General features: G+C 53.5%; 15 protein-coding genes across 21 annotated transcripts; 7 read left to right on the forward strand and 8 right to left on the reverse strand.

The window, feature by feature from the left end:
• Positions 1-4779, reverse strand: KVP18_003137 (uncharacterized protein; the record flags this gene model as incomplete). 3 transcript variants are annotated; one of them, XM_067954623.1, is made up of 2 exons in its annotated part: positions 1-2387; positions 2416-4779. In XM_067954623.1, coding segments are annotated over 2 exons (4751 nt in total), but the record flags the coding sequence as incomplete, so codon positions are not given. The 3 variants fall into 3 exon arrangements, with proteins under 3 accessions (XP_067813080.1, XP_067813082.1, XP_067813081.1); XM_067954625.1 differs by lacking the exon at positions 2416-4779 and having other exon boundaries at positions 71-2288; XM_067954624.1 differs by having other exon boundaries at positions 2290-4770.
• Positions 4780-4870: 91 nt separating this feature from the next.
• KVP18_003151 (uncharacterized protein) lies at positions 4871-6469 on the forward strand (the record flags this gene model as incomplete). Its single annotated transcript, XM_067954650.1, has 1 exon — positions 4871-6469. One exon carries the CDS (start codon positions 4871-4873, stop codon positions 6467-6469), a length of 1599 nt encoding a protein of 532 aa, XP_067813102.1.
• A 200-nt stretch (positions 6470-6669) lies between these two features.
• Positions 6670-8291, forward strand: KVP18_003136 (uncharacterized protein; the record flags this gene model as incomplete). 3 transcript variants are annotated; one of them, XM_067954620.1, is made up of 5 exons in its annotated part: positions 6670-7674; positions 7702-7965; positions 7994-8103; positions 8131-8222; positions 8251-8291. In XM_067954620.1, the coding sequence occupies 5 exons, from the start codon at positions 6670-6672 to the stop codon at positions 8289-8291; spliced, it is 1512 nt and encodes a 503-aa protein (XP_067813077.1). The 3 variants fall into 3 exon arrangements, with proteins under 3 accessions (XP_067813077.1, XP_067813079.1, XP_067813078.1); XM_067954622.1 differs by lacking the exons at positions 7702-7965; positions 7994-8103; positions 8131-8222; positions 8251-8291 and having other exon boundaries at positions 6670-7701; XM_067954621.1 differs by lacking the exons at positions 6670-7674; positions 8251-8291 and having other exon boundaries at positions 7753-8226.
• A 373-nt stretch (positions 8292-8664) lies between these two features.
• Positions 8665-9882, reverse strand: KVP18_003144 (uncharacterized protein; the record flags this gene model as incomplete). Its single annotated transcript, XM_067954638.1, has 1 exon — positions 8665-9882. One exon carries the CDS (start codon positions 9880-9882, stop codon positions 8665-8667), a length of 1218 nt encoding a protein of 405 aa, XP_067813093.1.
• A 171-nt stretch (positions 9883-10053) lies between these two features.
• Positions 10054-10938, forward strand: KVP18_003149 (uncharacterized protein; the record flags this gene model as incomplete). The annotated part of the gene is made up of 1 exon (XM_067954645.1): positions 10054-10938. One exon carries the CDS (start codon positions 10054-10056, stop codon positions 10936-10938), a length of 885 nt encoding a protein of 294 aa, XP_067813100.1.
• A 642-nt stretch (positions 10939-11580) lies between these two features.
• On the forward strand, positions 11581-12798 carry KVP18_003152 (uncharacterized protein; the record flags this gene model as incomplete). The annotated part of the gene is made up of 1 exon (XM_067954651.1): positions 11581-12798. The coding sequence occupies one exon, from the start codon at positions 11581-11583 to the stop codon at positions 12796-12798; it is 1218 nt and encodes a 405-aa protein (XP_067813103.1).
• Positions 12799-13046: 248 nt separating this feature from the next.
• KVP18_003147 (uncharacterized protein) lies at positions 13047-14738 on the reverse strand (the record flags this gene model as incomplete). Its single annotated transcript, XM_067954641.1, has 1 exon — positions 13047-14738. The coding sequence occupies one exon, from the start codon at positions 14736-14738 to the stop codon at positions 13047-13049; it is 1692 nt and encodes a 563-aa protein (XP_067813096.1).
• Positions 14739-14852: 114 nt separating this feature from the next.
• Positions 14853-16328, reverse strand: KVP18_003139 (uncharacterized protein; the record flags this gene model as incomplete). The annotated part of the gene is made up of 1 exon (XM_067954630.1): positions 14853-16328. One exon carries the CDS (start codon positions 16326-16328, stop codon positions 14853-14855), a length of 1476 nt encoding a protein of 491 aa, XP_067813087.1.
• Positions 16329-16359: 31 nt separating this feature from the next.
• KVP18_003145 (uncharacterized protein) lies at positions 16360-18570 on the reverse strand (the record flags this gene model as incomplete). The annotated part of the gene is made up of 1 exon (XM_067954639.1): positions 16360-18570. The coding sequence occupies one exon, from the start codon at positions 18568-18570 to the stop codon at positions 16360-16362; it is 2211 nt and encodes a 736-aa protein (XP_067813094.1).
• A 104-nt stretch (positions 18571-18674) lies between these two features.
• On the forward strand, positions 18675-20923 carry KVP18_003148 (uncharacterized protein; the record flags this gene model as incomplete). Of its 3 annotated transcripts, XM_067954643.1 has the most annotated exons (2): positions 18675-20333; positions 20360-20923. In XM_067954643.1, 2 exons carry the CDS (start codon positions 18675-18677, stop codon positions 20921-20923), a joined length of 2223 nt encoding a protein of 740 aa, XP_067813098.1. The 3 variants fall into 3 exon arrangements, with proteins under 3 accessions (XP_067813098.1, XP_067813097.1, XP_067813099.1); XM_067954642.1 differs by lacking the exon at positions 20360-20923 and having other exon boundaries at positions 18675-20351; XM_067954644.1 differs by lacking the exon at positions 18675-20333 and having other exon boundaries at positions 20438-20923.
• An 80-nt stretch (positions 20924-21003) lies between these two features.
• On the forward strand, positions 21004-22260 carry KVP18_003146 (uncharacterized protein; the record flags this gene model as incomplete). Its single annotated transcript, XM_067954640.1, has 1 exon — positions 21004-22260. One exon carries the CDS (start codon positions 21004-21006, stop codon positions 22258-22260), a length of 1257 nt encoding a protein of 418 aa, XP_067813095.1.
• A 602-nt stretch (positions 22261-22862) lies between these two features.
• KVP18_003140 (uncharacterized protein) lies at positions 22863-23528 on the reverse strand (the record flags this gene model as incomplete). The annotated part of the gene is made up of 1 exon (XM_067954631.1): positions 22863-23528. One exon carries the CDS (start codon positions 23526-23528, stop codon positions 22863-22865), a length of 666 nt encoding a protein of 221 aa, XP_067813088.1.
• Positions 23529-23565: 37 nt separating this feature from the next.
• Positions 23566-25017, reverse strand: KVP18_003141 (uncharacterized protein; the record flags this gene model as incomplete). The annotated part of the gene is made up of 1 exon (XM_067954634.1): positions 23566-25017. The coding sequence occupies one exon, from the start codon at positions 25015-25017 to the stop codon at positions 23566-23568; it is 1452 nt and encodes a 483-aa protein (XP_067813089.1).
• A 137-nt stretch (positions 25018-25154) lies between these two features.
• On the forward strand, positions 25155-26204 carry KVP18_003135 (uncharacterized protein; the record flags this gene model as incomplete). Its single annotated transcript, XM_067954619.1, has 1 exon — positions 25155-26204. The coding sequence occupies one exon, from the start codon at positions 25155-25157 to the stop codon at positions 26202-26204; it is 1050 nt and encodes a 349-aa protein (XP_067813076.1).
• Positions 26205-26465: 261 nt separating this feature from the next.
• On the reverse strand, positions 26466-26678 carry KVP18_003150 (uncharacterized protein; the record flags this gene model as incomplete). Its single annotated transcript, XM_067954646.1, has 1 exon — positions 26466-26678. One exon carries the CDS (start codon positions 26676-26678, stop codon positions 26466-26468), a length of 213 nt encoding a protein of 70 aa, XP_067813101.1.
• Positions 26679-26681: the final 3 nt, after the last annotated feature.

The following is a 26681-nucleotide window of genomic DNA, read 5'->3' on the forward strand; positions in this document are numbered from 1 at the left end:
CCCCGCCCCCCCCCCCCCCCCGCCCCCCGCCCGCCCCCCATCTCGACTTCCTGTCCCGTCCCCGCCCGACCTGTTAGTTCCACGCCACAACAGTCCGGAATTCCGAGCCTGCGCGTCCGCCGACTGTGCCAGGGGAAGCACCAAGCGCCGTTCTCTCCGACGAAGGCTTCATGTGTGGGAATGTTAACTCGGACCTTCACCATGGAGATGTCGTTCACAACATCCTCACTCACCAATGTTAACGGAACTTTACAGGTTAAGCGGCTCCAGTGGCTTTTTCTTATGGGGAAGATGACGTGCGATTGCGACAACGGCAGCACACCCGCCCTGCGGAACTCATCATTGACCATCAGTGCAAGTTCCGTTGGTAGCTGCTCGATGGTAGGGCGATGTTGGGGCTTTCGGGGTGGAAGGGTCTTTCTGAATTCGGACAGGACGACTATCCATCCTTGTAAGACGCCCAAATCCAAACGGATTTCGTTTTGCTCGGATAGCGCCTGCCAGACCTTTTCAAACATAATGACACCTCGTTGACCTCCTCTTAGCTCTACCAACTCCACCCGTGGGTGAAGGTATAGCCATTTGCAGTAGGTATCGTCGTATTGCTCTGCAGCGGTGAGTAGTGCTTTTTGCAAACCTCCCTCTATTCCATCGCGAATCAATGCTGACCGGACCTCTCCATGAGGACATTGAGACCCTGGAGGCGGAATAATGGTGACGTAGGCCACCATCATGTGGGCTGCTACAGGCTTCAACGGGTCAACCGTGGAGAGAAAGTATCCCACTTGATAAGGGCTCCCCATCACTACCTCGGGGGTCGCCAAACCGAAGTCCCCCGCTGACACCACCCAGGTTACCGTGGCGTGTGATTTCAACGCAAGCTTCAGCATGGAGATGTGAGACTGATGGCCGAAGTTGACAGTAACACTGGCTTTTGCCAGTAGACCGAACAACTCCTCGAAGGTGTCCAGGGACTGGAAGTCCTCGTGCATAACTGGTTCTCGAATAATGGCCACGCGGTTGGCTTCCAGGACGAGGCGCTTGAAGCCATACTGACGTTGACGCAACTTCTTGGGCACATAGAATCTAGCGGTGAGGGTAGCGATCCGGTGACCTGCATGCGTCGTGGGGTCGTTCAGCTGGCGCATCAGCTCATGTGCTTCCAAGTCAGACTTGGCGTCAGGCACAGAGCTCAGATTGGGACTGGGCGCCACTGTGAGACGAATCGGTGTGAGTGCCGCCTCCAACGCGGTCCGAAGTTCAAGAAGCCCGTCATCTGCCTCCGAAATCCGGGCTAGGCGTGCAGATGCCGTGCACTCCCTCCATCGAGTGAACTGGCCATAGGACTCGTCGAACAGCTCACCAAGGGCCGAATCGCTTCTGAATTTCTCGTGCTTTGTGTTGATCATGAAATGTGGATACTTTGTCACGTCCAAGTCGAAGTCTCCGGCAGGTTCTCCATCCACGACCTTCGCCAGAATTGCGGAAGCCTGCAGAGCGGAGGGATGGGCAGCTTTCAGAGTGGCGTAGACGTCTGGCTGGTGGACGAACGCCAACCAACGATTGCTCAGTCGACCCAAACTGTAATTGGTGTGGTATTGAATAAATGCGCGGCGCATTCTTTCAACAGCGTCAGCTCTCCCTACGGCGTCGACATTGGGTTGGCCGGCAACTCTGTGTTCGATAAAGCATTCTGAAGGCCGCAGGGCTGAGGGCAGAGGTGAGTCATTCTTCCTAGCGTCGAGATAGACCTTCAACACTGGCTCGACGATCTTGGGATCCCAAATGACGCAAAAGGTGTCGCCGTCGAGATCGCCTCCACTCATCATGTTTGGCAGATCTCGAAACCGAAATTGCTCCGTAGGGTGAATGTTGGTGTCAAGGTGAGGTAGGTCCGCAGGCTCGGCCGTGTAGAAGTTGGGCTCAGAACGATTGAGCTCCTCCGTTAGTACAGGTTTGCATTTAGGGAAGACTACGACGTCTCGGTAGTTGTGAGACATTGGCTTATTGACGGCCTTGCATACCAGTACGTCTCCTGGAAAATAGCATGGCGAACGGGAAACAAGACAGTAGCCTTCGAGAATAGCGAACTCATCAGGTGTCGGGGCGGTGCAAGCCTCTGGACCCTCCTCCACATCGCGGATGATCAGGTTGCCCATGTCACAGACAATGTCGTCAGTGGCAATGACGCAGGGTTGCACCACTGGGAGGCCGTTGGCCATCATCGTGGTTCGCAGAGCCACGAAAATCTCTGGGAAGCCTTCGTTGTCGTACTGCAGCAAACCCATATCATCTGCGACTCCAAAGAGTAAAGCTGATAGTGGCACCGGAATGTTCGTTTTGAATATCAGTCTTCTGTATATTGAGACGATCATGGCCACAATCAACTGAGTAATCGCGCCCAAGCAACCTTACGTCTCGGAGGAAAGGCTCCGACAGAGGATGGAATCCTTGAGGAAGGAAGTACTTCCTGACGAACGACGTTTGACACGGCAAAACAATGTCCGAAACGCCTGTAAAGAACTCATACGCCCGCGTTCGCGAGTTAAACGCCGCCTCCGCGCAGCGAAGCGTATCTCGTTGGAGCCGCATGAAAACGCGATGAGGGACTCCGAGTGTGTCAAGCAACGTGATGATCTGCCTATTCAGAGAGAAAGGCAGCACCCTAGAGTAACCGCAGATCTCGAGATGGTCCACCGTGTTGGAGGTGAATTTATCCTGGCTGTCGCGGAACGCGACAAATGCACGAGGGCGGAACTTGAAGTACTCGTGGTTCAGTGCCAACACGCCTTTGCATCCCTGGAACCTCACCTGCACTGCGCTGGGGACGACTTCCAACCCCAGCGTGCGCGCGATTTCCTGCATCTTCTCTGCAGAGATGAGACCGCATCCGTCAGTGTAGTTGAACTTGTACCGCACTAGGGAGTTGTCAACGTCTCGCCGCTCTTGAGTGCAAACGAAGTCGGGGATGCTGTCGATTTGACCCGACCGGAGCGGGAATGTATCCACTGTGCTGGAGAAGCATTGCCCCTGTCTTTTCGCCAGCTTGATCACCGAGCTTATATTATCAAACTCACCCAAAAATGCTCGTAGCTCGCGCATGTTAATCTTTGGGGCTCGAGTATTGACGAACCACGCAGACGCACATCGCAACTGCGAGTTCGAAAACGAGTAGAATTGAAAGTGCTTGCCTCCCATGCACACGCCATCCCGGAGCAGCGAATTCATCCAGGCAGGTAGTTGTCGCATGGACCTCGCGTTGAGATGGATGCCAGTAGTGTCCTCCTCAACGAAGGTAACCCTACAAAAGTTTTCCCTATGTTCAAAAAACCTTCGCAGTACGCGGTTTGAGGTTTCGCGATCTGGTCCTTCTAGGCGACACGACACTGGTCCAACGTGAATTCGGAACAGCTCAATGGTAGTTTTAACACCTGCCGCCTCTTGCTTGGCTTGCTGAGATAGGTCGGGTCGTGGGTATTGAAGGATCTTCTCCAGAAGCCGTGCTGGGTCTAGAATGTACGACTTCAAGCCTCTGAGTTTCACCTGCGCGAGTGCGTCAATCAGGGTATCTGCGGTCTGGTCGTCAGACAGCAGCAGACGGGCGAATTTGCTTGCACGTTGCATCCTTCGACGCGAGTCGTTGAGCTTCTTGATGTACGCCGGCTCAAACGTCAGGACACGAGCAGGAAGGATTTGATGGGTTAGGAGGCTGATCACGTAACCCCAGACGATATACCCCTTGGCTCGTTGGAGTTCCACCAGGAATCGTACCAGCTGCTCTGGGTTTCGTGGCTTCAGAAACGAGACCGACCTTACCCTAGGTCCAGGAACTCGCAAGCCGAACACGGGCACGAGGGCACACGATTGAATTGGGTGTAAACGCCTAGGGTTGGCGCTGAGTGGGGCTTGGTCCCCTGCCAGGGTCACCAGTATGTGCGCCGCCTGCGCCAGAGGCTCCAGCTCCTTGGGTAGTAGAAAGCGGTCCGTTTCGGGGGGAACATTGTCCTCCACATGTCGTCTGCCCTTGACGTCCATCAGATACCTGCTGGAAAGGTAACATCTGTAGTAGGTATCCCCCTCAAACCGATATATCAGAGGAGCGAATCGTATAGGAAGAGCGAACAGGTAGGTCGTCCGGCCATGCTCGTTCATGACGAAGAGCTCACTTAGTGTTGGTTTCAGATGTCTAACTGGAATCTCTATGCGATAGGCGGTACCACCCAGGTTAAAATCTAGACGGTAGTGTGGATTGGCGTCAGCCCATTTCCCCCCTCCATCACAGACTAGAACGATGTTCTGCGGGAGAGGAGAAGATGACGGGAGGTGCTTGCACAGTGGCCACGGATCACAGAGCTTGGATTCAATTCCACCGTAGACCTCGAACTTCGCCTTCTTTTCGTTCTGCAGCTTACATGCAAACCTCAGCTCCTGCACCTCGAACGAGCTGACTGACGGCCGGTGTTGTGATTGCACCGCGAGCCTCCGGATGTTCAGGTGCTCCCAAGCGTCTGAGTAGAACGTGTCAGATTTGTAGAGGGTCTCCAGCCCACTGGGGTCACTGTATGTGGTCACCTGCCATTTAAGTCCTGCGCCGCATTTCGTGCAGCGTATGTTCGTAGGCACCAACCACTCCAGCAAGAGTTTTCCTATCTCGTCTCCGTGGCCTGCTGCGGAGTCGAACTCAATCGTATGACAATCTAGATTTGAGTTGGACTTTTTATTGCTGTAGGTGACGGACACGTCGCCAGACTCCAAGAAGGAGACATGCATCCCAAGCATGTCAGTTTCGGATTTTGGCCTGCCTGAGCGGCGTGAGCCAAGAGGTCGGCTCTTTGTTGAGCGCATGCAATAAATACGACATTCAGAGGCGATGTCAGCTCAACTCGGAGATTTGATTGGCAGACTCTCCTCATCGTTCAAGAAGGAAGAAAAGGAAAACACAAAAGAGGAGAACGCAAATAAGGAGAAGGCAAAACCCCCGAAGGCCAAAAGACGACGAATCCAGGAAACGGAAAACTGGAGTGCCAAAATTCCCTTCCAGGGCGTGCCCCGCAGAGCGACGCTGTCAGTTGCCTTGCCTGCTTCCATTATCGAAAACATCCAGACCCCTGAACTGCAAGCCTACGTGGTCGGTGAGATCGCTAGAACTTTGACGGTCTATGGTGTGGATGAGGTTATCGTGTACGAGGATTCGATGAGGCTGCTCAAGCTGACTGGCGCCAGTAGGGACTCCGGCAAGGGCTTCAGCACTGTGGCGGCGCAGACGTCTCAAGCTCGTGCCGCGGACTCTGACGAGGAGGTCGTACGCGATTACGACACAGACGAAGAGTTGCCTGCAGCTGATGCCAGCAACATGGATCTTGGAACAGGATCTAAGCGCATGACGCTTGCGGAGATGCGGGCTGCTTGGGAAGCCGCACATGTGGAAACTTTCGGCCTCAAGCGTAAACTTCTCTGCGAGCCGCCTCCCTGTGCATCTCGTGCCTTGAGGCTGTTCGTTGCGTGTCTTCAGTACGCTGAGGTCCCTCCCTACCTTAAGAAGTCGGTGGTTAAGATGAGCAAACTGCTAAAATCCGTGGGAGTTGTGAATCCCGCGGATAGCCCTCATCACATGAAGCGTGATGAGGTTCTGCCCTACAGGGAGGGAGTGGTAACTGGCCCGGGTAAGGCTGTCGTTGAGACGAAAGCAGGAATCGTGCCTCTTCCAGGCCACGGTGGCTCCGTAGTCGACATCGGACTCAAGGAGAAGGTATGGATTGAGGAGGCCGTTCCCGCCTGGTCTCGTGTAACTCTGAGTACGTCTCCAACCTCAGAAATGAGATTGGTCTCCCCTCGGGAGCCTGCGGAGACCTTGGGGGTGCACTGGGGATATCACGTGAGGGCTGCGCCTGGCTTGCGGGAGGCGATGATGTACTGTCCCTTTAACAGCGTCGGATCCTACGATCTGTTCGTTGGTACCAGTGAAAGAGGAGATGATTTGAAGTCCATCGAGAAGGCTGTGGAAGTGGCCTTGATAGGCGCCCAAGACGCAATTCCTTCTCAGGATCCGTGTCAGTTTTGTAAGATCCAGCGCGGGTCAATGTCTCTGCCCCTGAACAAGACCACTATCTTTGAGGGCAGCCGCCACGCTCTTCTCGTGTTCGGAAACCAGCACGGCATAGAGCCCATCCTGAAAGACAGCCGCCTCTCTCGCGTCTCAGATGTTAACAGCCAACAACCAAGGAAGCTATTTGACTACTTCCTTAATGTGGTGCCCTTGCAGGCGTCGAGAACGGTACGCACTGAAGAAGCGCTCGCAGCATGTCTCAATCTACTCCACGAGCCGTGGCTCACGCACAACCACCGTTTATGTCATGGCGTGGCCCTGGAGACGCCAGCACTGACCACCCTCAAAACGCAAGCGGCCGCACACAAGTTCAACACACGCCGGCTTCGAAAACAGGCAGCAAAAGATAAATACGAGAGTTAATGTTCCTGTGTGACCCTTGCATCCGTGACGGGAACGAATTTCCAATTGTGGAGGAGAGGCTGCGGGTAGAACCTGAAAGGCTTTGGCAGAGTGTAGGCTCTGCTAGCTTGGGGAGTTTCGGAATTCTGCCAACGGAAGCGTCCTCGTCTGGGAAGTGCGTCGGAGATTTCACCCATGACTACCGTTGCGCTCGTTCATCCATGGAGGACATCAACGGCAGCTTGCGCGTCGCCAAGTCGCAGGAGTTAAATGCAGCCATCCCCGCACAGTCGGAGAAACAGGCCTTTCAAGGTTTTAACAGCCGCCTTGCTTGTTTGAAACGCTACTATGCAGACTCCGTCAGATTTGCCCAGCTGGATCAGGTTGTGGAGTTTTCGAAATCCATGCTGCAGCTGAAGGAGTGCGTCACCTCTTTCGTGAAGCTACTAAGGGACGACCTGGGTATGGAGGTGCATGTGGTCGGCGTCCCCAATGTCAAGGAGCCTTCGATGTCGGTGGGGTGGCCTGCTCCGCTATCACGAAGCAAGCACTGCACCGCAAAGTTGAAGAAGTCAGAAGTGGGTTTCTTGGTAGAGCCGTTGAGGTTACTGCCGGTTGGTCCTCTGTCCATGGATACCCGCGTCGGTTCTGCTGAGTTCGATCGGTTGCTGTCGCTAGAGGACAACGACATTAACGGTCGTAAAGCCTACACGTCCTACAGGTGTAAGCTGCTGGATGTCCCTGTGGTTATTCTGCAGAGCGTCCACCCGGCGCAAGGACCGTTGCAGAAAGCGGTGCCCTTCAGAGGGGGGGCATTCGGAGACCTATCCAAGCTGGACCCTAACATGTCAAAATCGCAACTCTCAAGCTCTGTAACCTGGAAGCTTCTCCTGGACGACAAACTTCGCGTACCACTAACCCCCGATAAGCGCGCACAGCTCACTCAGCTGTTCGAGCTCCTGACCCTCGTCGTGAACACGCCAAGTTTGCACTTCTCTAGGTCGTCTCAGGAGCACGTATATTACGCGCTCGGACTTACAGGCTACAATCCCAGTGGACGTGACTGGTCAACTTTTGATGGCAACGACTTCGTGCTCAAATGGAAAGTCAATAGTGACAACAGCGCATTCGCCACAATCACAGGCAAAATTCAAGCGGACATGCTGAAGCTCGTGTGCCTGCTCTTTGAGGTGGGGCACCACACCCAGTGGATTCCGTTTATGACCGTGAGTGTCGGGGGCATTTTTTTATAGTCCAGTGAACGAGTATGCAGCTTCAGCGATGCAACTTTCACCTTGAAGTACATGCTCAACCTCCCCAAGCCCATGGACTCCCGTCAAGCTGTGCTCATCGGACATGGCATGGATTTGCTCCAGACGAAGCACAGGGCCATCGTTTTGAGCGCGGCGTCTGTACCTGAGACCTGCACCAGTGCGGTAGGGCAGACCATGCCCCCCACAGGGCATGGGGTAACACGGTTGCACTTCAAGAAGTTTGTGGCTCTGTTTCAACTGACGGTGGGCGCCATACAAAAGGATAACGCAGGACGATCCAAAAGTTTCCTACGGCACCATTTTCATGTATGTGGACCCGTTCTTCAATGTCCCAGTCCCCAAATTTCTGCAGAATTACTTCGCCAAGGCTATGGCTCCGAAGTGGGTATCGGATCACCCATCACACAGACTATTCAAGAACATTCAGAATATGTGCCAAGAGGAGAACTGGAGCAAGACCCCGTATCCAGCTATTATGCGCGCAAACAGGCGGGTGTACGGTGAGACGATGGCGCATGCGGCACGCAGACGTTTTCGAGCAGCGGATAAATCAAGCCAGAAAACGCTGACGAGTGATGTACCATTGATAACGATAAAGCGCTTGGTCGTCGCAGATGATGTTGTAGCATGCATCGTACGCGCTGCGCACACAAAAACAAGGGGGATGCAGCGATATGGGCCGCACCCTACTAGACAGTTGCAAAAACAGCAGGACACGGACTGAAGTTTCAAACACAGCAGGACATGGACTGAAGTTTCAAAAACAGCAGGACATGGACTGAAGTTTCAAAAACAGCAGGACATGGACTGAAGTTTCAAAAACAGCAGAACATGGACTGAAGTTTCAAAAACAGCAGGACATGGACTGAAGCAAAAACAGCAGGACATGGACTGAAGTTTCAAAAACAGCAGGAGGTGTATGGACATAAACAGAAGAATTAGTTACAAACGAGTCTGTTGGGTGACGGTGGCTATAGCTCTGGCTACGTACTCAATGTTACCGGTGTTGAGTCCGGCCATCGAAATACGGCTCCCAACGGTGTAGATCTTGTGATCCGCTAGTAGCATCGCCACCTCTTCTGGGGACAGCCCGGTGAAGGAAAACATGCCGATCTGGTTGGTAAGATGATTCCAGGAACCTGGAGCGCCGAATTCCTCAAGAAGTCGGCGAAGGGTGGCTCTCACGCTCAGTATGCGCTCTGCCACGGAAGCCAACTCCGTACGCCACGCTTGCAGCAGATCAGGGTCTGTCAGAACGGTCTCTGCGATGAAGGCGGGGTTGCATGGGGGACTTGAGTACATTCGCCGAACAATTATGTCGAGTTGGCTGCCCACAGCGGACATGGCGGTTTTGTCGGCGACGAGGACGTGGAGCATGCCCATACGCTCACCGTAAAGGCCCATGTTCTTCGCGAATGACTGGCAAAAGATGGCATCTGGACATTCTGAGGCCACCAGCCGTATCGAATACGCATCACGATCGATGTCACCCGATGCGAACCCCTGGTACGCCGAATCTACCAAGGGAATGAGACCTTTGCGGTTGAGGACTGCCACCAGCTCATTCCACTGAGATTCAGTAGGGTCAACTCCAGTGGGGTTGTGTGCGCAGGCATGAAGGATTACGATGTCACCTGGCTGTGCAGACTCCAAGTCCATCACCATACCGTCGTAGTCGAATGTCATCGAAGAGGTCAGGTAACGATAGTGCCTGAGGTCAAAGCCAGCTGTAGTCGCAATGCCATTGTGGTTCGGCCAAGTCGGATCTGACGTCCATACGCTTCGTTTACGGCAAGCCTGATCCCCAAGAAACGACCGGAGGAAGTCCAACGCTACCCTCACCGCACCGGTCCCCGACAGCGCTTGCAGGGTGACGAGCCTCTCTAAGGCGGGGTGTCCGGCGCCAAACATGAGTTCTTGAGTGGGTAACACAAGGCCTGGGTTGCCACGGATGGGCAGGTACGACTTAGAAGACGGCCGCGCAACCACCATGGCCTCCGCCTTACGCACTACGTCAAACACATGGGGCTTGCCCATGTCGTCATAGTAAGCGCCGACGGTCAAATTGATTTTCCGAGGGTCGGGGTCCGCTCGGAAAGCCGCGACGCGACCAAGGACAGCATCTGCCGGCGCCGCTTGTACAGTCTTAAATACGCTCATAGATTGTTGTGGCGAAAAATACAAAATACTTCTCCAACCCCACCAGAGCAGATCGCAAATGGTAATGCCGACCGTTGCCGCAGGTTGGAGGCGTTGGCCTGTGCAGCACCACGCGGCACTATGGCAAGTTCCATGTATTCCGAGTGATTAATTCCGAATTCCGCACACTTTATGGTCTCCACTTCTGCACCTATCACCGACGAGAGCAGCGTTTGCCTGAAGTTTCTCGTATCCAATACCGCCGCTGGAGCCATTATCGGAAAGGAAGGCGCCAACCTAGTTCATTACCAAAAGCAGCATGATGTAAGGATGACGCTGACTGGCACAGGAGCGAACTTTCCTATGACTGGCCTTAGGGTGTGCTCTATCTACGGCTCACCATCAGCATCCACTGAGTGCCTGGGTTCCGTCCTCGCTCCCGACTTCGAAGATACCAAGACATCCGACGAAAAGGTGGAGCTGAAACTGGTAGTGCCTGTCGGTTGTGTTGGCTGCCTGATTGGTAAGAAAGGAAGCGGAATTCAAAATATCGTTCAACAGACAGGAGCTTCAGTTCGAGTCGCCAACACTACATCGACTCCCTCAGAAGTCTTGTGCCCTGTGTCAGGCACCAAGGAATCCGTATTGCATGCCTCGCGTCTCATTCTGGAAAGGCTGCAGACAGAGCCCAAGTACCAAGCTGAAACCCATCGCAGAATCAGCTATCCTGTGATGTCGTCTCCGAGCGCAAGCCGGTCCCCGGTCTCCAGGCGCAACGTCAGGCAGCAAAATGACCTCGACCTGATGTATCATCTGTGGGAACGGGTGTCTGCTAACCCCACCCTTCTGCAGTCACGCACGAAAGTGCACATTCCTGTGAGAGGCGATCTCGTGGGAGCCATCATCGGCAAGAGTGGGAGACGGATCGCTGACGTACGGAGTCAATCAGGGGCTACAGTGTCGATTCAAGATACGGGCGAAAATGAGGAGGCTACCGTGGCCATATCTGGGTCTTTACCAAGCGTGTTTTCAGCCATAGCGTCAGTCATTGACTGTATAGATCAGGCTTCACAGTGATTCGACTATGTAAACCAACTCGATATCAGACGAATCTGTAATAGCTCGCGTCCATGACTTAATTGGATGATCTGATAAGATGTCTCATAGGCTGGCTCAGTCACAGTCAGACTCACCCCTGGTAGATCCGGCTTGTTTAGGTCGTCAGCTTCTGACAGGTAACTCTCGTGAACTACGGAAATCGCTGCCCAATCCACTTGCCTTGCTCCATAACAACTCTCCCACAGTGTGGATCCGCCTCTTTGAGAACACCTGGAGGGCCGTTCTTGTCGCGCTTCTTGCTCAAATGGCCAGGTGAGAGCCTGGGGTTGAGGTCAGCGGAACTATAAGCGACCGTGGTCTTGGCCCGCTCGAACAATTGCCACTAGTGGATGTGTCATCTCGTGACTCACACTTCTTCCTAGTGGTTCATGCGCTACAGACGGGTTACCTGCGTTGTCGAGATCCAGGCATACTCCGGTTGCTTGTGAGGTTGAACATCATTGAATTCATCGAAGTGAGAGTCAGGGGCAGAAACACTAGATCCGTGTGAACTCCATCCTCAAATACGAGGGCGGTGTTCGAAAGCTCTTGCAGAATCCATCAGCGCAGGAAGCTGTCTCGCATCACATCCAGTCCTTCCGCGTAGTGTGGCCCTTCTTGATGGAAGTGCCCTCCATAGACATTAACGAGGTCACATTGGATGTTCTTCATTGCGATTTTGTCGCCCAGCTGCTTGAGGTGACGAGTACTGCCCACCAGACTCCTTCCGCCCACTGCATATCGACGCGCTTGATCATCCATGTCATCCACCTTGTGAGGTGCTTGCTGTTCGCTTGTGACCTCCGACAGATATGGAGAAAGCTGGCTCCAGAGACCGAGGAGGGCGTGTTCCTCGAGTCGCTGATAGGCGCTCTTAACACTGGGATCGGGTTGCCTGCTCTGGTGGAGTTGTCAGTGCTGATCACGGACCTTATGTATCTGGTGGCAGTGAACGGGGTTACATTTCAACGAGCCTGGGTCAAGAGGCTTCTGCACCGAACCAATGCTCTGCGCCGGATCCTCGAAAGCCAACGGGAGCCAGAAGCAGCAGACTCGACTCTTTTCCACGACGCCCATCAAAGGATTCTGTTCATCCGAGAGGCGGCCAGCCGTGTAAAGTCCAGGAAGCCGCTCAACGCGCTGAACCTGTGGGAGTTCTCATCTGCTTCTGCGGGAATGACCAGGGCGCATAAGGACCTGCCGGAGAGCATGTTTCCTGCTTTCAGATACCGACCCACCACCATGATAGTCGAGTCTCTGACAGCTAGCCAGGCGAGGCCATCTCTTGGAAGGCCCTGGACAGAGGGTGGAGCGTCCGCCGCTGCGACCATCGATGACATGTGGAAGGAGCACATGCTGCATCGAGACCCAAGACTGGCTCCATGTGAAACTTGCTGGCGATGCCTCCGAAGCTCCCGACAGCTCACTTACTGCTCGCGGTGTCTCGTGCCACGTTTCTGTTCTGAGGAGTGTGAAAGGGAGTACCAGCCGTTGCATGCTAGGAATTGCGAGGTCTGGGCAAGACCTCCAATGGCTATTGTTATTTCGTCCATCGGAATGGAGGAGGCATTGCCTGCGAGATCCCTTCACCTGCGTAAGATCTCCAGCCTCTTGTTATGCAGCGGCTTTCCGAAACGAAGAGCTCGGGGAACAGAATTGGACCTCAGCCTTATTCTGACATGCATAAAAACTGGAACTATAGATACGCGAAAGTCAGATACAACTAGCGTATCTACACACGATATCTTTCTTGCAAGGACAAAACGGCCAGACTTTACCTTCTTTCCTGTGATGATACATCAACCAACCAACTACTACTATGGGTCATGGAGCGTCTAGGTATAAGAAGGCTCACAGTCGCATGCGATGGAAGGTGAGTGTCCTCTACTGAGTTCAGTCTCATTTGTTGCAGCATAAGAAGAAGCGAACACGACGACTTCAACGTAAGCGGCGGAAGATGCGACAGAGATCTCGATAATCTCGGCGATGAGTGCTTCTTGACCTCGTGGACAATCCTATTGAACTAGTCACCACCATGTTTTCGACTGCAGCAAGGGAAATGGTTGACTTCTTAAGGGTCCTTTATTTCACATTGTATGCAACCGAGACACTCCTGGAGGGGGGTGTCTCAGCAATACTCTTGATTCATATGGTCGGAGTTTCACGTAGGAGGTTGAGGGGCCAGAAATGTCGCCGTAGTTGCACATAATGCACTCCGCGTCATTCATCGCCACATCCTCTGGCAGCGATATACGAACTGACCCATTGGTAAAGTTGCTGATGCTTACGATTGCCGCCTGGTTGTAGACGCTGTCTCGTATGTACGCGAAGACTGAGCAGTGGTAAGGTGAGAGATCTCGATAGTCGCCATTTACTAGGACGCTAAACTGCTTTCGGATCTTAATGAGCTTCTGATACCAGTGGAAGACGGAGTTGGATTTTTGGAGGTTGTTCTCCACGTTTACCTCCTGGCAGTCGCTTAGCATGCCGATCCACGAGTCTCCGGTTGAGAATCCGCCTTCAGGATTCCAGGGCATGGGCGCCCTACTGTTGTCCCGAGATTTTTTTTGCAGAATTCGTACTATCTCTTCTGGATTGACGCCTCTTCGCGTCAGAATCTTGAACGTGTTCAGACTTTCTACGTCCCGATATTCTTCAATGGTGGAGTACTGAGCGCTGCGCATCCCTATTTCCTCCCCTTGAAAGATATAGGGCGTGCCCTTCATGAAGTAGATGGTGCTAGCCAGCATCATGGCCGCAAGTTCGCGACTTGAGGCGTCGTCTGCGTTGATACGAGATACCATTCTCGGCTGGTCGTGGTTGCCCCAGAAGAGCGCCATCCAACCTCGGTCACTCATGCCTGTTTGCCAGTAGTTAATGGTGTTCTTCAGTTCGTGGAAGTCAATGGGAGCATCTGTCCACTTTTCGCCTCCTGGGTAGTCCGCTTTCAAGTGGTGAAATGTGAAAACCATGGACAGCTCATGTCCTCCTAGGGCTGAGTACTTAATGCAATCCTGTAGATTCGTAGAGGACATCTCTCCGGCTGTCATGAGGTCCAGCGGTTTGAATACGTCTCTATGCAACTCCTGAAGGTATTCATGCACTCGAGGGCCATCCGTGTAAAATCGACGTCCGTCCCCGATTTGGTCATCCACCCATTCCGTAGGCTTCGACACCAGGTTAATGACGTCCAGCCTGAAGCCATCCACTCCCTTCCGTGCCCAGAATCGTAGTACATTTTTTAAGTCTTCCCTTACGGCTGGGTTGTCCCAGTTGAGGTCAGCCTGTTCCTCGGCGAAGAGGTGGAGGTAGTACTGCTGAGAGGCCTTGTCAAGGCACCAGGCTGAACCTCCAAATTTCGAGAGCCAGTTATTTGGAGGGCCCCCGTCCTTGCCGTCCTTCCAGATGTAGTAGTCCCGGTACTGGGACCCTCGACCACGTATCGAGTCTTGAAACCACATGTGCTGCGTGGACGTATGATTGAGCACCATATCCAGTATAACCCTGATCTCCTTCCCATGGGCCTCCTTCACCAAGGTTTCAAAGTCCTCCATACTTCCGAACATAGGGTTCACTGCGTAGTAGTCCATAATGTCGTAGCCATTATCCACCATGGGAGAGGGATAGATAGGTGTTAACCAGACTGCATCCACGCCGAGTAAATTTAAGTAGTCTAGCTTCTGAGTTATACCTGGCAGATCGCCGATTCCATCACCAGTGGTGTCACTGAAACTGGGTGGATAGATCTGGTAGACGGTTCCTGTCTGCCACCACTTCATGCTAGTGCACACGCCGACAGTGCACCCGCCGACAGTGCACACATAGCGCACGACACGCGGAACCGCTCACAAAACTTGCTGATGCATCATGTTGCTGCACAGATAAATCTACGCTCAAATCACTCCACGAAGGAAATCCAAAAACAACTCCACATCTTCGAATGTCGTGAGGTAGCCGATGCTAACACGAACTGCCCCCAGCGGCTTTCCAAAGGCGTTGTGGGGGTCGGAACAAGATTCGCGGGTTTCCGAAGAGTCGACAAGCTCTTGGGTAGTCAGTCCCAAAAAGTCCTGACAAGCGCCGGGATTGCAAAAGCACCCTCCTCGTAGGTGAATGTTGTAGTGGCTGGCCATCATTTCGATCTGGGAAAAGTTCACTACTGATCCGTCAGGCCTATTAAGGTTGAAGGCAATGATCCCGTTAGACGCCGGGCTCAAAGGGTCACTCGTATATCGGGTAACTACTGGACGCCCGAAGTACCTCATTGCGTCCAGTTCGACTGAGAGATGGCGTGTGAGGGCTGAGACGTGCTGCGCAATCCTATGCATGCCTCCTAGCGATTCCAATGCCTCAAACCCATACCGCAGAGCGTTGATTGCGAGAAAGGAAACAGTTCCATCTTCAAAACGCGAAGAAGTGTCATTCTTCATCTTGCACCACCTCGAGTCGCAGTCGGCAGTGATGACTGTGCCTCCTCCCCAGTACAACTTGTTCATGTATTTCTCTAGGCCATTACGAACTAGCAGGCAACCTAATCCAGTCGGATATCCGAACATCTTATAGAACGAAAGCGCAGCGTAGTCGACCGAAAACTCCCGAAGTGACAACGGACTGCTGCTGACGAAGGCCGCTATGTCGGCCAGCACGGTCCAGTGGCAATCGTCGCTGAGGCCATGACTTCGGATCTGCCCTGCCCAACTGGCAGGCCACAAATCCCCCGCGAAGTTATCCTTTAGCGGGTAGGCGAAAAGGCAGTGAGGGGCGTCGGGGGGTGGGTTTCTCGCACTGGATTTCAATCTCTGCAGTAGTGCCTCCTCTACGTCGCGCCGTGAAAGCGACCTGAATGGGGCGCCGTCTCTATGAGCGAACTCTCGAATGCCGAGAACCGAGTTGTGGTTGGATCGAGTGTACCAAAATTCGCCTCCTTGGAAATCGAAGGTCTCACCTACCAACTTCAGCGCCGCTGTAGCCCCGCTGGTGAAGATGGCAGTGTACTCCTCGGAAGTGACTCCGAACCAGCTCAAGATCTTCTGCCTGACCTCGCGCAGGCGGGAATCTGTCAGCTCCGCTGAAGGATTATGGGAGTGCGCGTTGCCGTATGCGTTTGTGGTCAGGTCCTCATAGTGCTTTCGGAGCTGAAAGTTTTGGTACTGGCCGCTGCCCGCGTAGTCTAAGTAAGCGAGGTCATCAAGACGCCCAGCCTCGTTGTGCCGTACGGCCTCCACTTCTTGATTGTACCCAGGGTAGCCCCCCAGAAACTCTACCTTCCTTTCGTAGAGAGGTTTCGTTGCGTTTCCAAGTTGAAAGCGGTCGAATGGGTCTCCAATGACCCCAAGACTTGTGAATACAACCCACGACCAATGACACATAACACAGAAATATATCGGCTTGTGAGGGGCTTCAGGTGCATGACGCGAATACTCGCCGAGATAAACGTCGGCTGGTTGGAGGATCCTCAGGCGACTTGGAGTCCGCGGTCAATCGGCTGAACGATTCCACTCGCATTTGATTAATCTTGAACAAGGATTGATCCACACTGACTCTGTCGTGCCCATGGAGCTCCGCCAACTCATCTATAGCACGGAACTGGCGTGCAAAGGAAGCGTAGATAATAGGTCGGAGGTCAGAATGATACCCGTCGTGCGACGTCCGGTCCATATGCAACATCGGAGAGTTGGGCTGGTTCACCCGGCGAAGACGACTGGTGCTAGCGTAATACACCTTAACCTTCTCGGCAACTTCTGAAGGCTTCAATTGGTACCAGCAAGTGAGGAGGCGCCTGAAAAGGCTGACGGGACCTAGACAGCCTTCCATCTTTAGTCCAACCACGTCCCGCAGCTGCTGAGTCGTAAAGTGAATCAGCGGCGAGAATGTCAGCGGCACCGGAGGAACGGGTCTTCCCGACCTGCTGCGCTCGATGAACGCGTGTAGATCAGTGCGACTCACACCTCCTAACGGCGTGATGTCAGACGAGACTCGTGATGTGGTGCAGTCAACGAAGTCGTCGAGGCTGGAAAGGTTCAACACGAAAAGCGTTTTACCTGTGCGCTCGACCCGCTGTCGAACTTTCCTTGAGAGGAGTTCCTCCCCCTTCTCTCTTATAAACTTCTTGGTGTCGGAGTCGAGTTCGTCGTCAAATTCGTGGTGGAAGCACCTCTCCTGCGCTTCGATAAAGCCACACATGTCAACATAGTGGTAGGTAGCACCCGTAGACTTGACGAAGGCGAGGGTTTCGTCGTCTAGCGGTTCCAGGCTGGAACAGTGAACCATGTGTCCCATGAGTTCCTGTGGTGAGGAGCAGTCAAAGGTGAATGCATCCTCGTAAAGCCTAGGAGACCTTTTCCTCGCACTAAAAATATTCTCAGTCATCGTGGCGAGCACACACAGCATCGCGAATGGCTCGACTGCTGATCTGACTGTGAGGTAAAACCCTGAGTGAGACCCTCCCGTCTTTCTTAGGTAGTCGAAGAGCCAAAGAGGTACTGTCGCGGCCATTTCGGTTTCTGGGTCTTCATGAAGGTTGACCTTATGCAGAGGGAACATGGGCGACGGTAATGCCATGGCCATAGGCACGTCTGTCAGAAAGATATTCGCGTTCACTCTAGGGAGTCTCCGTCGGTTGGAGGTGGAAGCTTGCTGGGCGAAGGAGCCCGTGGCGACACGCTGGCTCCGAATCCTCGCGAGGTCCACATTCTCCGTCAGAACAATCACGTCCTCAGAATAGGACCCCTCAGGAGCGATTGCCACGAGCTTGCCATTGGCTGCGATGCATGAGCTTCCGTCATAGAAGAGGTGGGTGCCGTCGCAGCCCATTTGATTGGCGTAGAGATATGCCGCCCCGGTCTTGGCGCTGCTGCAAACTACAAGCGATATGCGTGTTGCGATTTTGCCGTAGGCGAAATGAGAACCGCTTCCATTAGAGATGATATCTACACCATCAAGGGCCGCATCAATATGTGTGCTGTTCGGGGTCCAGAGCTCTTCACAGATCTCTGAACATACCGACGCATCAAGGCACTGTACTGCTGCTATGCCAATGGGGCATGTGCGTGGGGCAGAGTGATTAGCTCGACGCACACAATCAGGCAGTTGGAATTTCTCCAGTACGCGGTCTGTAGCCCACGGTGCAAAGTATCGAGGTTCGTGGTACTCCCCATCATTCGCCATCCACACCTTAGGTCTAATCAACAGCACCTCTCCGTTAAAAACGAACACCCTGCAGTTGTAGCGTACAGAGCGGTGTACTACAGGCATTCCAACGTCGCAGAGAATCCCCTCCGTTACCCCCGAGGATATTAACGAAGCCAGAGACTCCCAACAGTGGTCAATCGTGTCCATCTCCAAGAAATGGTCCTCACAACTGTATCCCGAGAGTTCTAGCTCAGGACCCAGACGGTACTTGGAGCCGCTGGCCTTAGCCATCTCGATGGACGTTATAACCTTTGCAAGATTTCCGTCAAAATCCATGGCTGACTGGTTGAGTTGCGACACCGAAACACGTGCCACGTCTGCGCTAAGTCGAGTGGGCGGCATTGAGGACGGACAACTGGTATCGTCGGCGGATTCGGAGGTTTGTTTGGCTTCGAGGCCGTTCGTTGGATTCCACAACATTGTTAATATATTTATTTAATGAATCAAAACATAGACCCGTAGCACCAGGCCTCGTAACACACGAAGAACGAGATACCTAATTGGCGCATTTCTCTCGTAGAACGATGCTGGAGGCTGTACTGGAGGCGTTAGTGCAGCTACATGACTTCTCCAACGTCTATCTCAGACGGCAGGGCATTTACAGGATAGCTTTCGAGCTGTCATTGGTTTCAGACTCCCCAGATGAGAACAGGTTTTTGTTCAAACCCCGAGGTCTCGCCACCAGCCCGCTGTTCCTACCTCCGGACGCCTCCCAGCCTCCAGAGGTTACCAAAAGCGTACATTTGACGCACGCTGCGCAGTTTTCGGGGCATGTGTGGACGTCGAGCTCCTTTTGGGTGCGATATAGCGACGAGGTGGTACTGCTGAACGACACTGCCCTCCTTTCTATCGAGGTGCCTCTAGATAGAGTGGATATTATGAGCCGATCGCTACAGCTGCAGGTGCGTCTGCTGTTTTCGGATTCATGTCCTCCACAATTTAAAAGTGGCAACACGAAGCAGGCGGAGTCGTATCCTATGACCGAGGTGGCCTGTCTCTGCCTTATATTAGAGTCGCCGTTCATAGGCGCGCGACTCACCAGGAAGCTAACGTTTTCTTCTCCGTATTCTTCCATCTCGACCATCACTGTAACCACGTGCCTAACTCGAATCTCCTCTTCGTGGCGTAGTTGCCTGTTGGTGCCTTCATCTGACGAAACCGTGGATAAGACTGAGCACTACATGCAAGTAAGTCCTCCAAAGAGCACACGAGCGGCTGTTGAAGATGTCTACGACGTCTTATCGGATCCGCCTCTCAATATTTCTAAACATGAGGCTGTCTACATTTACTGCTTGCGTCAAGCGCTGGGAGCCTACTGTAGTTTAGTGGAGTTCTTTTACGATGACTTCTTGGGTATGTTTCCGGTGGCGTGTGAAGACGACCTCCGTAGGATGCTGGGCAGTCTAGGCCCGTCCATGCCTGGACAGTCTCTCTCATTGGGGAAGGCTACTCTTGTCTTTGACTCGAATGTGACGTTTGCCCGGTGGAGCATGGACAGCTCGGATGGTCCAAGTTTCAGCGTTGAGTGGTGCAAGCTTGACTGGGAGGCGTCACGGTGCGCAGAGCCGCTACACCTGTCCATGGCGAGCCTCCCTAGCGATCTGGAAAGTCTACTCGCGCGCATGAAAGTCGACCTGGACGCGGTGTTTGTCGGCGTGCAGGCCGTGTGGCACACGGTGCAGCTCTTATCATCAATGTTTCCGAACCTGGTCAGAGAAGAGGGTCTGCTGAAGTCGGAAGTGGCTGACCTTGTGAAGTGGGAGCTCTGTGTGATCGAGGACGATTCACACCTGGTCTGTGACAAGGCCATAAACCTTCGGAAATCCGCCCTGACATCCCTACCAAAACCAGTCCGGTCCCGCTTTGATGACAAAGATATCTGTTGGCCCCATCTCTTTCTGGAACGGTCCCCAGCGATTCCCAACCCGATGCACAATATCCAACGCACAAACTGCAACGACTCAGTGCACCTCGTCGTGCTAGTCCACGGCCTGGACGGGCGAGGTGCAGACCTCCAACACTTCCGCGATGCATTACGCGAGGTCAACGAGGATATTCTGACCTGGTCCAGCACTTGGAATGAGCTGCACACGAGCGGCTCTATCGACGAGAGCGGCCGTCGTCTGGCTGAGGAGATCACGAAGTTCGTGCAGTCGACATGTCCTGGTTCAAGCCTTGGTCAGGTGAGGAGCAGCTGTTAACAACACAGATTTCTTTGATATGCTTCTCATTAGGCGGACTGATAGGGAGGAGTGCTGTGGAGCATCTGACGGCTCTACAACCTAAGATGCACGCCTTCATATCTTTAGCATGTCCGCATCTAGGTCTCGTGAAGACGTCCTCGGCGATTTTCGACGCCGGCTTGTGGTTCGTGAAGCGCGTGACCAAAAGCAAGGCGTTGTTGGAGCTCGCGATGACCGATTCTAGGAACCCTCGAGACACATACCTCTACCGCCTCGCCAAGAACAACGCGCTCGCCCACTTCTCGTACGTGGTGCTCCTGAGCGCCCACGATGATCAATACGCGCCACATGCGTCGTCGAAGGTGCACATGGACTTAGGTCACTTGGATGACAGCGCTGCGAGACGGGAGATGGCCATGAATGTTTTGAGGGGCGTGGACCCCTTAAGGCTCACCAGAGTCACAGTGTCATTCAAGGTAGAGGAAAGGACGATGGATACGTTCATAGGTCGACATGCTCACATGCAGGTGCTGGACTCAAGGGACTTTTCACGCTGCCTGCTGCGTTTGTACGCTGACCTCTTTGCATAAAATCACCCCACACACATAAACCTCCTATTTCGCATAGAGAGACTACCCATGCCCTTGGTATGGTCATTTGATTCACGAAAATGGCTCTCAACATCCCAAGCTACATTGATGACCCCAACTACCGTTACACGATGCCTAAGCTCGTGTCCAAGGTTGAAGGAACCGGCAACGGCGTACGCACGAACGTCATGAACATCGCCAAGATTTCCAAGGCTTTGAAACGGCAGTCGGAGTACACTACGAAATTCCTTGGCTATGAACTCGGAAGCAATGCTATTTTTTACTCAAACGAGGGTAAGGCCATCGTGAGAGGCGAGCACCGGGAGGAGGACCTGCAAGGGCTGGTTGACAAGTTCATTGACCGGTACGTACTCTGTCCTAACTGCAAACTGCCGGAAATCGACCTTGTTGTCACAAAACAGAACGTGGGTTGCAACTGCAACGCCTGTGGCCACATAGGCGACCTGGACAACTGTCATCGTTTGGCCACTTACATCACGAAGAATCCACCAGAGGGTAGCACTGTAGGCGACACCGCGAAGGTGGCTGGAAAGACTAAGGCCGAGAAGGAGACAAAGAAAACCAAAAAGGACAAAAAGAAGAAGAAGAAGAAGAACCCGGCTGCTGACGACGTAGTGATGGTCAAGAGCTTGCTTACTTTCGACAGCCCAGAGATCGTTGACATCTGTGAGCGGCTGAGGTTGTATCTAGAGAAGGGCTGCGAGGCTGAAGGCTTTTTTCAAGAGGCCCGTGCCTTGCAAGTCTCGCAGGACTTTTCGTCTGAGGTGCGTTTCTTCGCTACGCTCTATGCTGTGTTGGGCCCGGAGCCTACTGACCCCGATGTCATCAATAAGCACCTGGCTGTCTTGAGTCGTATGGTGGATACATCCATGAATCCTGTTCGGATCTTGAAGGCGTTTGACGGCTTCGTCTGCTTCTATTGCAAGACGAGTGAAAGTTTGGCCGCGGTGCCTTTTGTTCTGCAACAGTTCTACAATGCGGAGCTGCTAGAGGAGGATCATATCCTTGACTTCTACTACTGCGACACTAGGAAGAACAAGAGAGCTGTGAAGTGGGCGACCACTGAGGATAAGGGAGTGGGTTTTGAGGTCACGAAGGAAGCGCTCGTGCCGTTCCTGGAGTGGCTAGACGAGGACAACGAGGAAGCGGAGGAGGATGACGAGGAGCCATCGGAGCATGTCAAGACCGTTCACAAGGGCCTGCTTATTGGGAGCGACGAAGGTGGAGCTTCCAAGGCTGTTGACACCCCTACGGACGCCCTTTACGACGATGATGATGAGGAAGAAGAAGACAGTGTAGACGTTGATGATATCTGAGTGACAGAATTCATCTAATGGATATCATGGACACAATGGACGTGCTGTTTGCTCGCGCAGTCGCAGCTTTTGAACTCGAAGTGCACGAATTGTCAGAAGAGCTGGAGACGTTGCGCCCTGATCGGCTGGCTGGGTGTTGTGTTCCTCTGGTCGCGTCTCCTTCAGTTCAAAGCAAACACAGCTTCAAAACCCGAGATTCACAGAGAACAGTCACAGCACGCGGTTGGAGTAGGACGCTCGTCCTGCCTACAGTGCGCCGCAGGGCCGAACCGCCGAGAGTTGCAGATTCTTTGCCAGACAGAGTCGCTGCCATTGGCGAAGTGGTCATAGGACCAGAGACGTACTCCCTCTACTCAGAGTCTCATATGGGATTGGAGGACCCGCGGTTTGACGCGAAGCTCGCGCGTCTGAACATTGAGCAGCAGGACGACGACGACTGTGATACTGATGACGAGATAAAATCTGGAGCTTTGCCGTTTCTCAAGCGATGCATTGAAGGAGCGATGCAATTGTTGCGAGTCGTGGGGTTGGATTCCAATACACACAGACGCCCATCACCGAGGCCAACCGCATGCAGGCTCTCAGAGCCGCACACCAGCCTGTCACATGAAGTCCTCCTCTAGTGCCTTGCAGGTTTGAAACGTGCCGTCGCCTCGACATACATTGTTGGCTGTGGTTCCCTCTTCGAACAGGCTCTGATAGGTTCGCAACTTCTTTTCTTCAGCGCGCCGAGCGAGCTCCTGCTGACGCTGCTTCTCTTCTGCCCGACGAACATCGGCCTCTCGCTTCTGCACATCGCGATCGCGCCGTTCGCGTTCGGCCATCAAATCGATCTGCTGCTCTGTCTTACTCTTCTCCAAGTTGCGGAGCATTTCTCGCTTGCGTTCAACGTTTCTGAAGAGGTGACGGTACTTCTCCTTCTTAAACCCCACCTGCCCAACGTCCATGTCGCCAGCCTTCTGCAGATTGGACCAGGGTGTACAAACTACGTCAACGCTACTCTTCTTGCAGCCCTCGATGCTGTTGTGTTTGGTAATCTGAAGGCACTCTTCAATGACCTCCTTGGGAATCAAAGAGGCGTCAGGACGGCCATCCTTCATTGGGTGGTCGAAAGGAACTCGAAGGTAAACGTGGGCAGACGATAGTGCGTCTACGTGGAACCATAGATCTTCTTCCCAACCCCAACGAATCAGTCCTTCGTTTTCATACTTGTCTTTACCAATGTAGACCATGTAGGTCGGATCAGAACAAGTGTAGTAGAAAACCATCAACGAAAATTGAGAAAATTAGTTCTTGGTCACTCGTTCACTCGTTCTTTTCTCGTTCATAGATATGGATGTAGGAGTCTGCATTAACCACCGCTTGTCCCATCACAGGCGTGACATGGAGGTTATGAACTTCGTACCATTGGGCGCTGGGCCGGTGCAAGCCGAAGGCTTTGTATGCACCGTCATGCGCGTTGCCTTCGTGGGCGATGCTAGCTACTAAGCTGTAACGCATGCCGTTCTCGCTGTCAGGATCACAGTAAGGGCGCATGTCAAGGTGCTTCAGAGGGAAGCTAATTGCACACTGATTCTTTACCCTAGCGAACCCGTTCTCAGAAAAGCGTTTCAGGACGAGAATCAAAAATGGGGGGAGCTTCGCGATTCGGTAACGTCGGTCGCCGCTGGCGCTCACCGTCTGACCGTTGAACTTCGCCAACAGTTCGGAAATTGACACCTCCAAATTTGCCATAGACATCTCAGTAGCGTCAACGAACACCGCAGGAGCTGGAAGCTCAAGTTGCAGGTACAGGAACCGGATTGTGTCCGTAGTGGTTTTACCATCGGCAGTTGAGAAGCGTTGAATCCAACCGCCGAAACACTCGTCTACTACGGACTGGCCAGCCCATGCCAACTTACGCCTGAGTCGCTGCAGCAGCCAGATCAGCAAAGTTGCCGGGTCTCCTTGGTGACCGATGCGAAACATCTTGTCGGAGGCCCCTGCGATGGCCTGGATGCATTCATGAGGGGAAACGATGCCTTTGAAGTTAAACTGGTTAAAGGCCTTCCGAAACAATTCTGACAGGGATCTGGCCACCGGATCACAACGCTGAGTGCTGCTCATGTCCAGAAGTAAGAGGAAGGTGGCGAGTGGGGGGATGCAAAGCAGTGTCTGGAACACCGCGTTGAAAAAATCAGTCCGTTTGATATCGTTGAGACCCACAAGTCCTGGAATGAATTCCTTCCCGTCGAGGCTCCTCGCGACCACAGAAGTGGTGGTTAACCGTTGGACGTCCCCAAGTGTGAACGTCGGATTGAGTGCCTGTTGAATGTCCCGCAATGACAGGTCTCTAATCTCGTAGTCGTCTGGGAGGCAGTAGAACTGACCGGTAGAAAGGTGCATGAACACGTGATGGGACTCCAGCAAGGAATGAGTGTAGGCGTGTGTCTTCTTTCCCCTGCCCTGCAAGTGTCGGCCACACACTAGGCAAGCATATACGTGTTCTCTGGACAAAGTCATCTCGCAGAGCTTTTCAAAATCGAAGTTGAGGGCCGATCGGTCAATCGTCCCCAAATACGGGCACGGGGCAGTCAAAACCGAGGCCTTTAGACTCTCGACAGCGACCTCATTCGCTTCAGCCTCGGCTCTCGCGTCGCGGATAGCTCGCTGTTCGGCTGTCAGCGGCGGTGGCACCTGCACGCGCTCCTCGTGTGGAATCCGTGAGCGCTTGTGAGGAGGGGAACGGCTGCGGGATCTGCGTCTGCGCCGCGGCATATTCGTGGCATTTTTTGGGGAGATCGCCACAAATCCAAAGGGAGGGTCGAACCTCGTTTTAGCAGTCAGGTATTCATTTGCAGTGTGCAAACCATTTCACAATTCCCACTTGCAGATTATCTAAAAGCTGATTAAGTATGTCGACAGCCAAAGCGTACGCCGCTCCAACAGCCAAAGCGCCACTTGAGCCGTTCTCCGTCCCTCTACGATCTCTGCGACCTGACGACTTGCTGATCGCCATCAGGTTCTGCGGCGTCTGCCACAGTGACATCCACAAAGCGCGAGATGAATGGGGAGGCGCAATGTTCCCCATGGTGCCGGGGCACGAAATCGTTGGAGAGGTCGTGGAGGCTGGGACTGCAGTGCGGAAGTTCGAAGTCGGACAACGAGTGGGCGTTGGGTGTTTTATCAATTGTTGTGGCGACTGTGGCCAGTGCAAGCGGCAGATGGAGCCATACTGCTCGAGGTCTGTGCCGACGTACAACGCGCTTGACCATGACGGTTCTGCAGTCTACGGTGGATACGCCAAAATGATCGTATGCAAGGAGCGTTTCGTGTTCCGCATGCCCACGAATCTGGACGCAGCCGCCTCTGCGCCGCTCCTGTGTGCTGGCATAACCATGTGGTCGCCTGTTACTCACCTGGGGCTGCACCTGACTCCAAAACGCGTGGGAGTCCTCGGGCTTGGGGGTCTCGGTCATATGGGAGTTAAGCTCTGCAAGGCTCTGGGCTGTGAAGTGACTGTTCTTTCGCGAACGCCCAGCAAGTTGGCCGAGGCTACGCAACGGCTTGGGGCTGACAGATTCATTTGCTCCACCGACTCAGTCGCCATGATGGCCGCTGCGAAGTCGTTGGATGTAATTTTGGACACCGTCAGCGCCAAGAAAGACCTAGCTCCGTATCTGGCGTTGCTCGACATTGAGGGCGTCTTCTGTACAGTGGGGCTTCCAGAAAAAGACGTCGAGTACTCATTCGTTCCTAAGCAGCTCATCCGCAACAGGCAGACCTTGACAGGGTCGTCGGTTGGGGGCACCGAAGAGACTCAGGCCATGCTGGATTTCTGTGGCGAGAAAGGCATTGTGTGTGATATTGAAATGATCCGGATGGACGAGATCAACAAGGCTTTCGACCGCGTGGTCGCTTCTGACGTGAGGTACCGATTTGTGATCGACATGGAGTCGTTCTAAATCTTTACGTCTTCACGTGATTGAGTGTGATGTGCCAATGTTGATAAGATGCAGTGAGTGCGTGTTGACCTACATGACAATCGGGAAGGTGTCTCGAACATGGATGGACACCTTGGCATTGACCTGGATGACAATAGGGAAGGTGTCTCGACCGTGGATAAACACCTCGGAGTTGGCTTGCGTTGACCTGCATGACATGACAGCTGTGCCGTAAATTTACGGGCGTCGACCACTTCAGATTCTTGAGGTTGTGTCGAAAATTTAAGGGCGGCGACCTATAGCCAGAGACCGCCAAAGGGACTTCAGATTCTTGAGGAGGCTTTTCTTCTGTTTCGTATGACACACATGGGTAGTGAACGCCAGGAGCTCCGGAGTCTCTTCCGGTGTGAAGGCCCTTTTAGGTGGGTGAATGCTGTCGGATATGTCGCTCTCAAAGCTACTCCAGATAACTCGCGTTCCGACAGATTTTTGCATAGG

This window comes from the organism of the source record quoted next (genome assembly GCF_019968955.1).
Source record: "MAG: Porospora cf. gigantea A chromosome Unknown PgA_NODE_131_length_35665_cov_351.098, whole genome shotgun sequence".
Classification (NCBI taxonomy): Eukaryota; Apicomplexa; class Conoidasida; order Eugregarinorida; family Porosporidae; genus Porospora; species Porospora cf. gigantea A.